This window comes from Loa loa (assembly GCF_000183805.2).
Source record: "Loa loa unplaced genomic scaffold supercont3.37, whole genome shotgun sequence".
NCBI classification, from domain to species: domain Eukaryota; kingdom Metazoa; phylum Nematoda; class Chromadorea; order Rhabditida; family Onchocercidae; genus Loa; species Loa loa.
In genome coordinates, this window is record NW_018108217.1 from 295,481 (window position 1) to 308,723 (window position 13,243).

At 34.4% G+C, this 13,243-nt stretch overlaps 3 protein-coding genes across 3 annotated transcripts; 1 reads left to right on the plus strand and 2 right to left on the minus strand.

Annotated features, from left to right (window-relative positions):
• Positions 1-3,039: 3,039 nt before the first annotated feature.
• On the plus strand, positions 3,040-6,632 carry LOAG_02555 (GDP-mannose 4,6 dehydratase 1). Its single transcript, XM_003138092.2, has 9 exons — positions 3,040-3,415; positions 3,802-4,047; positions 4,170-4,362; positions 4,640-4,744; positions 4,813-4,940; positions 5,149-5,267; positions 5,762-5,855; positions 6,066-6,137; positions 6,373-6,632. The coding sequence occupies exons 1-9, from the start codon at positions 3,293-3,295 to the stop codon at positions 6,433-6,435; spliced, it is 1,143 nt and encodes a 380-aa protein (XP_003138140.1). The 5' UTR covers positions 3,040-3,292; the 3' UTR covers positions 6,436-6,632.
• On the minus strand, positions 6,514-7,192 carry LOAG_02556 (hypothetical protein). Its single transcript, XM_003138093.2, has 2 exons — positions 7,084-7,192; positions 6,514-6,818 (listed from the first exon to the last, which is right to left on the minus strand). Exons 1-2 carry the CDS (start codon positions 7,153-7,155, stop codon positions 6,696-6,698), a joined length of 195 nt encoding a protein of 64 aa, XP_003138141.1. The 5' UTR covers positions 7,156-7,192; the 3' UTR covers positions 6,514-6,695.
• Positions 7,193-9,432: 2,240 nt separating this feature from the next.
• On the minus strand, positions 9,433-11,541 carry LOAG_02557 (UDP-galactose transporter; the record flags this gene model as incomplete). Its single annotated transcript, XM_003138094.1, has 7 exons — positions 9,433-9,482; positions 9,620-9,782; positions 9,874-10,031; positions 10,334-10,508; positions 10,611-10,749; positions 11,091-11,323; positions 11,467-11,541. The coding sequence occupies 7 exons, from the start codon at positions 11,539-11,541 to the stop codon at positions 9,433-9,435; spliced, it is 993 nt and encodes a 330-aa protein (XP_003138142.1).
• Between the last annotated feature and the right edge of the window lie 1,702 nt (positions 11,542-13,243).

The following is a 13,243-nucleotide window of genomic DNA, read 5'->3' on the forward strand; positions in this document are numbered from 1 at the left end:
GAGGAACTAAATATTGCTTTCTAATGCTTTCTATTTTGTCCCATCTTCTTTTATTCAAATTTTTCATAGCTGCTTGTTAATATTCACTTATTTTCTGTGCATTTATCCAATTTTCATAAGCTTTTACTACTAATGAAATCATTTTCTGTCCTCATTATTGTGACTGCTGGTTTTCTCTTCTGACGATTTAATTTCATTTTAGAGTCATCAATTTCTGATTTTTTTTGATTTGTCTCAACTTTCTATCGAGAAAGTAAATATAATAGGCACAATGAATCTTGACAAAAACCAAAAATGCTAATGAAGCAATTGCTCGCTTTGAAAGAAACAGTATGTTGGGTCACAAGACGAAACCTACACTACAAGGTTTTTACGCTTACCTTTACCGGAAGGCTTTCCTTTTTAGAAGGGAGAACAAAGATAATTAAAGATGTAAGGACAAGAGCCAGAAAAATTATAGCTAGCAGAATTTTGATTCCTCTTATATAATATCCATGCAACACGACAACGGTAGCTGATCGCACCTACTCCGAAAAATTGGGAATTTTATTTTTTTTTACACAACAATAACGTATAAAAAAGTCACGTATGAAAAAGACTGTAGTAACTACGTCAGGATACAATTTGTTATCATTTATTGTCTCGCATTTGGTTTTAAAGTGCTCCTATCCTCTTCCAATCGATAGATTTATATAGGAATAATTCTTTTTATCCTTTTATCATCTGTTGATTTTTCGCAAGGAAGAAATTTCATCTCTTTATTTCTTCCGAACAAATGTGAGTTTCTTGAATATAACATGGTTAAATTACAATGCTGCAAATGCTATTTACATACTCGTTCAGTTTAACTTTTCATGCAAAGTGAGGACAAATCTTTTCAAACATTTTTATTTGCTCCCTTCTCACTTTTTTTCTTTTCACATAAAGTTTTTATAAGACATGTTCGAAGCTACGGGAATAGCTTATTTTTTATCTCTTTTGTATTAGTGGTCGTTTCGCATTTTCAAGTATTTTCCAGAAAGTTCCGGCAAATGTAAGAGTTACTTACTCCGATTCGCTTACGAAGATTAGGCTGTGATAAACAAAATCAGGAATAAATGGTGGTTTATCTATTCATATTAGCTACTAAATTTATTTGAAAGGAACTGAAATAAAAGTTTTATGAAGTACTTCCAGGGGCGAGAAAAAGTGAAGTAGCTTTTTTTTGCTGCAGTATTTATCACAGGACATATTGTAAATCTCGTGCCATGTGAAATAATATGTAAGCTTTGTAATGTTTCTCCAAGCATTCAGTGTTTTCATATCTCGAACATCGATGAAGGATGAAGTCATGTTAATCATTTTTTTCGTTTAGTTTATGTTTTTTATTCTTTAAAATTTACTTTGAATAGTTTTTGAATTTGTGATACTTTATTTTGATGTAGTTCCTATTTCCCACGAAGAATACTAAATATCTTTGCGGCTTTTATCGAACCAAGCAGAACAACAGGTTTTGTAAATGAGACAGTATTACACAGGACCGAATTTATTCATTATTATGGTTATAGTTGCCTTACTCCTAGTTGAATAAACAGAGGGAATCCTTGTTTTACTGAAAAGCATTGTTCCCATACTGCTTGAAATCATTGATAGATAATGGTTTGTCTCTCGTATAACTAAGGATTATAATTGTGGGTTTTAGCTCATTCGATTCTCTTCAAAATATTGTTTTAAAATCATTTTATAACCATAAATAAATGATCGGAATTGCCGAAAATTGGATGGCATTTGTGCAGCAAGTTGATATGCATTATCACTCCTTCATCTGTGGAATATGTGATAGCAATGGCATTCGTTCCCTTTTTATTTGGCAGTGTGCAAAGTCATTCCTAGAACATTTAATTCCAAAAATACTTACGTTTCTTTTTTTTTTGCTAAGCTTTTATGAAATTTATTGATGTTCAGAAAAAGACTGTTTAGCAATTGAGGAAGCACATTTCTACTTTTAAACTTTTCAGCTTTCCTCAAATTTTCTAGTTCAAAAAGGATGTCGGTTATATTTTGATTTGTTGTTTGGACCTACAAGTAAGTATATGATGTGAAGTTGCTGGTTCAATGACTGAAGCTTGTTTTTTTTTTCATGTTATGAAACAAATAGATGGAAGCTTAAGTTCCTTTTTAATTTTGTTTAAACATTCCCAATAATTCCGACAAATCCAGCCTGAGGTTCTGGAATGGACTCCAAAATTGTGTGGAATGAGTTTGATTTGAATATTATTACTCTGCCTATTTTTAGAGAATTTGATACGGTTGATGGGAAGAAAAGTCTAAGTTTGATCTTAAGATAGATTTCTATGTCAATTTCTGTGCTCACACTGTCATGTTGCCCACTGTTGTTAGTACTAATAATGTTTTTAACAACTGAATTGAAATGTTCAAATTTTAAAAGTGTCATCCCTAACTTTCGCCTGTCCTGGATGAAACTAGCAAATTTAGCAATCCAAAAATAAGGAAGTTGCAGAAAAGGTAGTCATCATGTCACATATTAACGTGAACTACTTTGTGGTAATATTTATTTAAAAGCAATCGTAGAAGATAAGAATTTCTTTTGAAATCCTTATAATCATTTTTGCTGCGAGTAGAAAGACAATATTTTTGTTTTTTCCATGGGTTTAAATATCGGAATAGATATTTGATGATTGAGCAATGAATAGCTAAAAAGGGTCAAATAGAGATCTGACTGATTATCAACCTTATCATTCGATAAGAACTCGAGCTGTCGATTTTATATTTATGCAAATTGACATAGTAGTTATTGGGAATTCATCGATATTGAAGTTATGGTTCTTTTCATCATAACTTTATTATCAAGTTATTACATTATGAGTGATAACGTTTTATATTCATTAACAGCAGCAAGGATTCTTTTTGTACAGTGATATCAAATGATTTGTTCATTCTCACTGCTTATTGAAGTTAATATTTAGAAATTATTGATATTGTCGCTGCTTAATGAGAATGTTTATGTTCTAACGATTGCAACAAACGAAGCATTAATGATTTCCTCTCTATTTTACTATTATTGTTAGCAAACAGAAAGATAATTGTATTAGTAAGATATGAATACATCTGAAGGTATACAGCGGGAAATAATACAAATTTCGCATAAAAGAAAAAGGAAAGTATTGAATAGTAGTTTCTCTAAAATTTTAGTATGCAAAAATGATTCCCACAGTATTATTCTGTTTTCAATAATTTTCGTGCGGTTGATTCATAGTCACCCTATCTCTGGTGATGCTTTAATGCAACGAAAATGAATACAGAAGCGTTAGAAGACTGTCTTGGTAATAGGCATTCAATGAAACCAATCTCTGAAGTGGAAAAATGTAAATTTCGGACGCCGAAAATTGCTTTAATTACGGGGATATCCGGACAGGTAAACATTTATATATTTTTTTCCTTTCAGTATCTCATTTCTACTTATTTTTCTCATTCATTTTCCTATATATAGTTCTGTCAGGTAAGTTAATTAAGTGAAATTTTTTGCAGAGGTATATTAGGTAGTGCAGTTCGGGTTCATTAATTGTTCATTATTTTCATTATGTTCATTAGGTTCATTAATTCGGGTTCATTAATTTTTTACTCAACATCCACTACCCAATAGTATTACCTTCATGGAGTCACCGCTTCGTAATAGTTATATTTAAACTGATTCAAAGTGATTTAGTTAAATTAGGTAAGTTGATTTAAAATGATTCTATTTGATCCAAATTATCAAATTAGTGGTCGATTCTAATGCTAACGGTCTTTTAATTGTTTCAGGATGGTTCTTACCTTGCCGAATTACTGTTATCGAAGGGTTATGAAGTACATGGAATTATTCGGCGATCGTCATCCTTCAACACATCCCGGATCGAGCATTTGTATTCAAATCCAGTAACTCATCATGCTGATTCCAGCTTCACACTTCATTATGGTGACATGACGGATTCATCCTGTCTGATTAAACTTGTCAGTCAGATCCAACCAACAGAAGTGTATCACCTAGCTGCTCAAAGTCATGTCAAGGTTGGCAGTACTATTAGAATTTTTTTAATTTTTTTTAGTCATTTTTACATCTTCGAGGGTTTAATACGTTAAATATTAGCTAAATTATTTTTTGTCTGATGGCTGGATAATGGTCGTTACAGGTATCCTTTGACTTGCCAGAATACACAGCTGAAGTTGACGCTGTCGGGACATTGCGTCTACTAGATTCCATTCATGCTTGTGGTTTAACTAACAAAGTAAGGTTCTACCAAGCCTCAACATCTGAATTGTATGGTAAAGTACAAGAAGTGCCTCAAAAAGAAACCACACCCTTCTATCCTCGTTCACCTTATGGTATGTTCTGTTCAGCATATTTGATAATTAGAAAAAAGTCTATCGTATATTATCATTCTGGCAATATCTTAAGATCTGTATGATAAAAACAGTCATCGACATTTTGACTGGCAGACAAATGAGGAGAGAATATTTTGACATATATTTGGTATTATAACCCTAAGAAGTTTTATACATAAGGTAGAACATAGGATGCAGTAATACCATCTGTAGTCATGATTGTTCAGTAACTGAATAACTGAAATAATCTTGATGTTTCTTTTTTTTTTGATTGCAGCTGCCGCGAAGCTTTATAGCTATTGGATTGTGGTCAATTACCGTGAAGCATATAACATGTTTGCTTGCAATGGAATTTTATTCAATCATGAAAGTCCACGACGAGGTAATTTTCTCTTCCTTTTATTTGTACTGTTCGTACTATCAGACAAAATATATACCCATATAATACAGGCGAGACGTTTGTTACACGAAAGATCACGAGAGCAGTTGCAAAAATTGCCTTAGGGCAGCAAGAAATACTGGAACTGGGGAATTTGAGCTCCAGTCGTGATTGGGGACATGCCAAAGAGTATGTCGAGGTAAGTGCTTCCGTAGTTGCAACTTGTAGTTTCACCAACCAACAATTTTGCGTAAAGCTAAGTATCTTTGCCAAGCATGTGGTTTGGTTTGGATTAGATCACACCATGCGCAGTATACTTGTGGTGGTTACGGTGATAAACTGTCCGGAGCCATACAATGAATTTTAACAGTTGAGAATTGGATTTCACTGGTAGTTTTGATATACAGGCCATGTGGAAAATACTGCAATATGACCAACCCGATGATTTTGTAATTGCAACAGGGAAGAGCTACACTGTTCGCCGTTTTGCCGAACTTGCTTTCGAGGAAATTGGAAAAACAATAATGTAAGGACTTTTATCAATGACCTGAACAGTAGATAGGGGAAACTATCTAACTGTTGAGAGCCTTTTCGAGAACCCGTGTACGTCCTAGCCGTAGGTGGTCTATCAAAAAAATCCTCTGCCCTTTCTGGTTCATTTGTTTTGTTTGTTCTATAGGTGATACATACTACACAGCATGCACACTTTATAAATGATGTTTCACGGCAGATTAAGCCATGTATTTGAAGCTAAGTATCTGTGCTAAGCATGTGGTCTGATATGGGTTAGATCCCACCATGCGCAGTATGCTTGTGATGGTTACAGTGATAAACTGTTAGTAGTTTGAAGGCCCCTACTATTTAATTAGTGTCTCTAGCCTCTTACTTGACCGAAATCTTAATATCCGGTTTCTTAGCTTGCCATAGGTAACCTAATACTCGACTTCCCATTCAATACAATTACTGACTGAAAGTATGCGCTATTCTGGTCGGTTTTTCATCTCTGTTCCCATTTTGCAGTTGGGAAGGTGAAGGAGTGCATGAAGTTGGGAAAGAAAAAGACACTGGTATTATTCGGGTCCGAGTCAGTCCGAAATATTACAGACCAACGGAGGTAAGTAGTTTGAGGCTTGATTAAGGCTGAAGAGTATCATGAAGAACTTTCGTTGGAATTTCCCAATAAACGCGTCCGTGAAGTTGTTCCAGGCCTGATTCTGCTTAACCAGCTGCCACTTGCATAACAGCTTCAAGTTACTGGAGGTTTCATTGTATCTGTGCGACTATTACTAGTCTAAGTGGGTGATAAAGACGAAATGAGTTTCAGGTAGACCTACTCATAGGCGATCCCACAAAAGCGAAACAAAAACTCAATTGGGAGGCAAAAATTACACTTGAGGTATGTCATAAATTCTCCACTCCTTGTCATACCATTACTCATCCTAGAGCATACAGTGGTGTTATGATAAACAATACATAATTTATGGTACTGAAGGTTTCATTTTTCCATTTTAGTATATTATGGCGAGGAGCATTGGGTTCTTTTTCTGTATGTGGATCACTGGATTTTCTACTCGGGAGAAGACCTATAATAAATTAATGTACGCAGTACTAGCGCAAGTATTACTTTTCAGGAGCTCGTCAAGGAAATGGTGGCAAGCGATTTGCAACTCATGAAATCAAACCCGATGGCCTAAAAAAGATGAATCCTTAATAAAATTATTCATTCTCATGCACATATATACGAACATATACATATGTGCACATAAACAGCAGCCAATCTGTTATCTCCCTTTCATCTCCTTAAATTTGAAAAGACTCTTCAGCTGTTATGAAAAATTTACAAACCAGTTAATGTATGTGTGATTATTCATCAGTAATTTATATGATTATATGGTGTTGAGACATGAGAGACCCATAATACGAAGAAATAATGTCACAGCTTATCAGTGAAGCTCTATTTTTTGCCTGATTTCTTGATACCACCACCAACAAGCGGCCCCTTTTGCGCTGCTTTTGCTTGAACTTCCTGCAATTTCTTGGCTTCGTCCTGTTGCTTTTTTCGGAATGCAATGTCTTCCTAAAAACGGACACATTATTGCAGAAATCTTCCCTCTGGTAACAAATTTCTGAACAAAGGAAGAAAAAATGAAGTTCCAAAATTCTTACGAACTTTGTCATTTGATCCATCCACATCTCCTTCCAAACAAAAGGGAACCCTTTATGATTATAATCTGGAGAGAAACATATGTGGAAGAATCTAAGATGACCTTTTTAAATTGCCAAAGTTTCAGTTATGCAAAGGAATTGTCCTTATTTGTTCGACGAAATAAGCTAGACCAAACCTCGCTGAGCTCTTTCTGTCCCTTTTTAGGCTTCTTTAAGGGCTTTGCTTTGCCTCCTTGACGACCGGACATTACCGTGAAGTGATATGTTAATATGATCAAATCTGAAGAAAAAAACCAAGAAACAGAAGCTGTGAAACGACGCCGACAGTTTGTTCACCCGCTCTTTTTCCTGTTTTGACATCATTGCTGACGCCAAAACAGATTTCATTTATCACTAGCAACATCTTTAAACATAGACATTTCAGTCAGAACCTGAAATCTAGGAAGCCTATTTTCCAGACAAATCTATAACTTCAACATTACCGACTGTAAGTATTCATGTAAATATGATGATAACAGAGTTCCCAATGTATGTGGGAATATGTTTTACTAAGGAAACATAAATAAGCAGCCCACAACTAAACAGATATCTTGAACTAACGGACATTTTGAATCGTTCCAAACATGGGGACTTTGTATGGAATGACACCAATAATACGAAAATTATTGCGATCTCTAACCCTTACCAATCCTGAGTTGCGGTAAACAGGAACTAACCGAAGCCCTCTCTTCTGTGCTCCGAGGTCCACTGTGTGTCACTACCTGGCCAACGAACAGTCTCAATCGCGAAATTACCACCTCCTTACAAACAACACCGACCAAAACCCACCCGGGATCCGAAAACCATGCATTCCTCCATAAAATTCAGCAATGTACGTCTATGCCAGCAACCCAACCGTTTCATTCGGCTCGGGCCATTATGAAAACCGTAACAGCTCTTCCATTTCTATTTGTCGTTCCTCCAACGTGATTTGAGCTGTAAGGGGAGTGTGGGAGAGGCAGTGAAAAGTTGGTGGTCTGCTAAGACCGGAATGGTTAATGTCTCTCCATGAATTATGAAATAATTCAACAAAATGAATAATTCAACAATTTATCCCTGTCACTTCCCATACAATTTTCCTCTTTCGTCGCTCGCAAAATCCTGACCTTGCAGTACAATAATAGTGAAACTATTTGGGGTCATCCATTTCCATTGATAGCTTTATAGATAGTCGGATACCATTACCTCATTAATATTTGTTATACATTATGATACTATGTCATGTAATGGAAGCGCAGATGTCATACATGGAAAGAGATCTGTAGCAAACAAACTATAATTTGACACTCCTCTTGTGTCCGGATTTTTATCGAAATGTTACTAGTGTGATAGTAATTAACGTTGTTTGAAATTTTAATGTATTCCTAAAATATTTGAAATCTGCGACTCCCATCAAGATATATACGTTTATTGATTTCACGTTGTAAAACTTTTTTTTTTCCCCAAGTGAACTTAAAAATAAGAAATAGGATGAAAGACATAACGTATCACATAGTCGGACATCAGTGTAAACGAAACTGAAGTTCATTCAATGAAATAACTTCCTTGTATCATTGCACGGGATTTTTTGTGGAAGTATGAGCTGAAGAAAAAAGAAGACAAAAAAGTTAAAAGAACACAGAAATGAAATTCCAAAGGGAGATTTTCCAATAAATTTGTATCCGAGTTTAAAAATCAATAGCAAGAATTTGGGAAAAGTATATACAAAAGATGTGTTCTTGAGTTCTCTTCTTTTGCGAATAAAACATATTGGCAGAAGTTGACATGACGATGTGATATGATACTTCTAAGGAACATAGCCATAAAGTGAAAAAAATTGGAAGTATCAAAAAAAAAACGAAACAAGATACGAAGCAATAAAGATATCTCTCTATATCTTCAATATAAAATGAAATACGTATCAGAACAGTATTACAGGCTATTTCATTGTTATTTTTAAAAGGTAAATAAATTGTTCGCTAAATACAAAATGCAGTAAGACAAAAGCAAACGGAAAAGATCATGAATTTTACTGCTTCGGGATCAGAAACGTGTGCGATTCAGATCAGATCAAAACGTCAAAATAAGTGGGATTATACCAACTGTTCAAATATCGTCGAAATTTTTTGTAGCTATATTCATAATGGCAACCAATACTGATTAACTTAAGGACGGCTCTTCACTTATTACTTTCTTGATCAATTGATCAACAAACTAAATGTTGCCTCGCTTATAATACATATAAATATTTAAAGTGAACAAAGATTTACAGTTTTCAAATGGATTAGACTCTTATTAACGGAAGGAAAACTGTCGAGAAGCTACATTGTTTCAACATGTGCATTATTACCAACTAAAAGTGAAATGGTAGCAGCTGAGAAAAATGTGCTTCTTCACACATACCATTCGAATAAAAGAGGACTTTAGAATAGGGGTCTTTAGAACACATTTTTTCGAACGGTTCTCAAATATCTCGAGAAGGAAGACTTTAAAATTTTTCAGTGCTATCAATTCTGACAAAAATTTAATTTTCCCAAAAGTAGTTCAGCCAGATTACCTGAAATCCAATATTTAACCAAAACTATGGAGAAATTGAAGAAGAATACAGGAAAATACTGGTGATAACCAATCCAGTTCCAAATAAAAATAATGGATTTGGAATGAAATCAAAAATGTATATTGATGCTACCATACTCATAATGATAGCAGCTGATGTTGCAAAATTTTTCGCTATGTTGCCAGAATATCTAATACATACTGCAACGGATAAACCACCAATGCAATACCAGAAAACAACAACCCAAACTAGCATATCAAAACCATACAGCATACCTTCATTAAGAATTGTATCATGATCCTGAAAGATGTCTTTATAGAAAAAATCCTACGGTATATAATATAACGACGAACATAGAAAATACATTTTGTATATATTTCTATGTAAATACCTTCATAATGGAAGCAGTGAAACTTGAGGGTATTCCAAACATTGCCAACTGCACATTACGCATCCACACCGACACAGATGGACTGTTTTTCAAAATTTTTTCGAAATATATTCCTGCAAAACCGGAAAGGATGCATGCAGAGACAGAAGCCAAAAGTCCTGAAAAGAACAGAAGATTAAAACTTGGAAATTTATTACCTACTCCAGCATTACCGGCAACCATAGATGCTAATCTTTGTTTCCATATTAATTTACCTACTCGTGTTGCAACCTAAGAATTTACAAATCTAAAGATTTTAAATCCAGAAGGACAGCATAAAGCATACACTACAGTCATCTTCCAGTAATAGAGCAACTACATGCTCCTCAATAGTTACATGATGAAAATTTCAGAACCTTTTTTTTTAGTGGCAACCAGCTGAAAGGGTTGAACTGATGATTTGAAATTATAAAACTATTACCTAAATAAGGATCACTGATGAACAACGTTTTCTTTGTTCCTTGTTGGTCTAACTGAACAAGACATACACCAACAAAAAGTATACCAAGAGCTAGCCACTGCTTCCTAATAATGCTCCTATTCAACATAATTACTGCAAATATTGCTGTTGTGAAAATTTTCAACTGTGCAGTCACCTGGAAAATGTTAAATTTATATTTCCTTCTTTAAAATCATGAGAAAAGTATTTCCCTTCTCCGCTCTCTCTCTTCTATAAAATTATCAAGTGAAAAAATAACCATATATGTTGCTGCTTCCAGATGAGATGCTGCCACATAAAAAAGATTGTTTTGTATAATATAGATCACTGCAGGAATGCAAACTTTGAAAGTATCTTTCAGATTATAAAACACCTGTCGCTTCACAAGACCAAACATGCTGAAATTCGGTAATTCATTCCTAAGCATAATCAGAAAATCATTTAATTATGGAATTAAAGCTTCTTTCTAGTCTTTTGAACTAAATAAAATGGCAATAGTCAACGGCAGTTGCTTCCAAGTCCTGTAACGCCATCATGTTAAATATGAAATTAAGGTATTCATTATGGTACTGGAACTGTAAAATTATTTAAAGAAAAAAAATCTACCATTTCTATATTTGTAGCTTAATAGTGGTGCTAAATACTGGAAACAATCAATGCTTCTTTATGAGATTGCATATGCTTAGGAAACTTTTGAACTTGTGAGAAATCTAAACATCTAAAGATGAAGTTAAATAACCTGCATATGCTCTTTTCTTCATAAGTGATGAAAAGTAGGCAGGTGATTAATTTGAGAATTTCAGTGAAAAACACAGCAACTGATGGAAGGAACACCTTCTCGACAACTCGTACTCTCGAATACCGCAATAGCAATGTATGTGCCGAATTTTGTAGGGTTAACCACAGCAAAACACTTAACTGTAAGATTATTCCCGGACTTTCCGTACGCTTTCGCACCACAGAAATGTTCATCTACAAAGAGCAAATAACTGATTCTCATCGTTTATTTCCGGACAATCTCTTAATACTTCAAGATTTTGAAGTTTTTCAATCTTGAACATCTTGTACCGGAAGATAGATTCGAAGTCCAAATGGATGAAACGTATCGTACTTACAGGGTAGAATTTCTTGTGCATATCGGCTGAGTGCTGACTGCAATCAGCCAACACTTCATTATCTTTTTCAGTCATCGGATTGGGTATCAAAATGACCTTCCTGAAATGCGTTATATTGAAACAATAAAGTCAAGAAATATTTGCACATCGCGAAGATTCTCATCAACTGTTATGATTTCATCACTCGATAAATTACGGATTGCAATTTCGATTGTCCATCATAAGAATTATGGATTTTTAAATGCAGTATCAAATTCTCGAAGTTTAAATATTATATAAAATGTTAATTTCTCTTTTCAAAGAAATCGCTCCTTCGGCAAACTTTTCAACAAATTTGATGTCTAATGTATCGAATTCAAAATTATGGTACGGGCAGAGATCAATGATGTCAAGGTTGAACTGTCGCCGTGGTGCGAATGAAATGTAACCAATGAAAGAATTTGATTGTTGAAACGATCGAGGGGGAAGAATGGACAAGGTTATACGATCTTCTCAAGCATGATCTTGGATAAATCAATCCATGTATAGTTCTATCGATGCATTTAACAATATCCACAATTCCACTCCCTCATTCCATGTTTTGATGCTCTCCTGAGCTAGTTTTTTCGTACTCCACTCTTTTTCAGGTCCTGATAACTCCAATTATTCTCCCATTTCAATGTGCCACAAAAGACCACCTGTGTACGATCCATACTCAACGACCCTGGAGTAGTTATACTGAATACGTATAACAAACCACTCTTACACATCCATCCCGTAAAAATCCATCCTATCATTGCCGAAAACTATTTGAATCCTTGTCTGTCACTCTTAACCTCATGTATTTCTTGGAGACAGTTCAAAGGTACTAACGCAATTCATTTATAACATTTTCAAAGTATTTTAATCTTAGTAGTTTAAGAATGTTTTCTTCCAAAGGATGACTACGGGATGAAACTGTAACAAAAACCATACAAACAGCAGACAACAATGAGGTTTTTAAGATTAACAGGAAAAAAAATGCAACTTTCTTTGAAGATCAACACCAGGAAAAGGGGAAAACCAAGAAAAAAAAACATTCAGATAATCCAAGGAATATGCAGAAAGCAAACTTGTTTTATACTTATAATATTTTACGCTTTACAAGTGTAAAACGTTACAAGTAGGTGAGATATGTAAACAAATGAAAGTAAAACGAATGCTTTTCAGGCACATATATAAAGCAATATATACGGTTTCCAGGAATGAAATATGGCAATATACCGACAGATTTACATACAATGACAAAGACATACACATTCATATTGCATGATAAGTGAGTGTAGGAGAGAAATTTTTCAAGTTTTACGTGAATTTAGAACAGTCTCCGATTAAAAGAAATAGCTGAATGTGTTTGTTCAATTTTATCACTGTTATAATGATTTGCTGATTAAACATTTGTTAACATTCTTAATGAATTAGCCACATAAATAAAATGTGAAACAAAAATCAACCGGAAATAAGTGTCGTTTCATGTTACTGATAATAAAGCATAAACTGAAACAAGCTCATAACTGAAATTAGAAAACTGATGTGTAATGGTGACATATCAGGAGAGAGAGAAGAAAACAAAGACGACAATTCCGAGAACAATAGGAAGCCCAGCAGCTACTGACAATGATATGAATGTAGTGTTCTTATCTTCATAATACGAACATTTAAGCTGCGAAATTTCTTTTGCATTCCGAACTACAAAAACTTCCTCATTTTCACGATGAACCTCTGATTCAGCAATACCTTATTGCAGTATCTGCATCTG

What these genes read in the sequence shown, in the direction of transcription:
- LOAG_02555 (XM_003138092.2), top strand. Translation starts at nt 3,293, where the DNA reads ATGAATACAGAAGCGTTAGAAGACTGTCTTGGTAATAGGCATTCAATG. An exon ending in CTATCCTCGTTCACCTTATG is followed by an intron (nt 4,363 to 4,639) that starts GTATGTTCTGTT and finishes TTTTGATTGCAG; the next exon opens with CTGCCGCGAAGCTTTATAGC. An exon ending in TCATGAAAGTCCACGACGAG is followed by an intron (nt 4,745 to 4,812) that starts GTAATTTTCTCT and finishes CATATAATACAG; the next exon opens with GCGAGACGTTTGTTACACGA.
- LOAG_02556 (XM_003138093.2), bottom strand. Translation starts at nt 7,155, where the DNA reads ATGTCCGGTCGTCAAGGAGGCAAAGCAAAGCCCTTAAAGAAGCCTAAA. An exon ending in GACAGAAAGAGCTCAGCGAG is followed by an intron (nt 6,819 to 7,083) that starts GTTTGGTCTAGC and finishes GTCCGTTTTTAG; the next exon opens with GAAGACATTGCATTCCGAAA.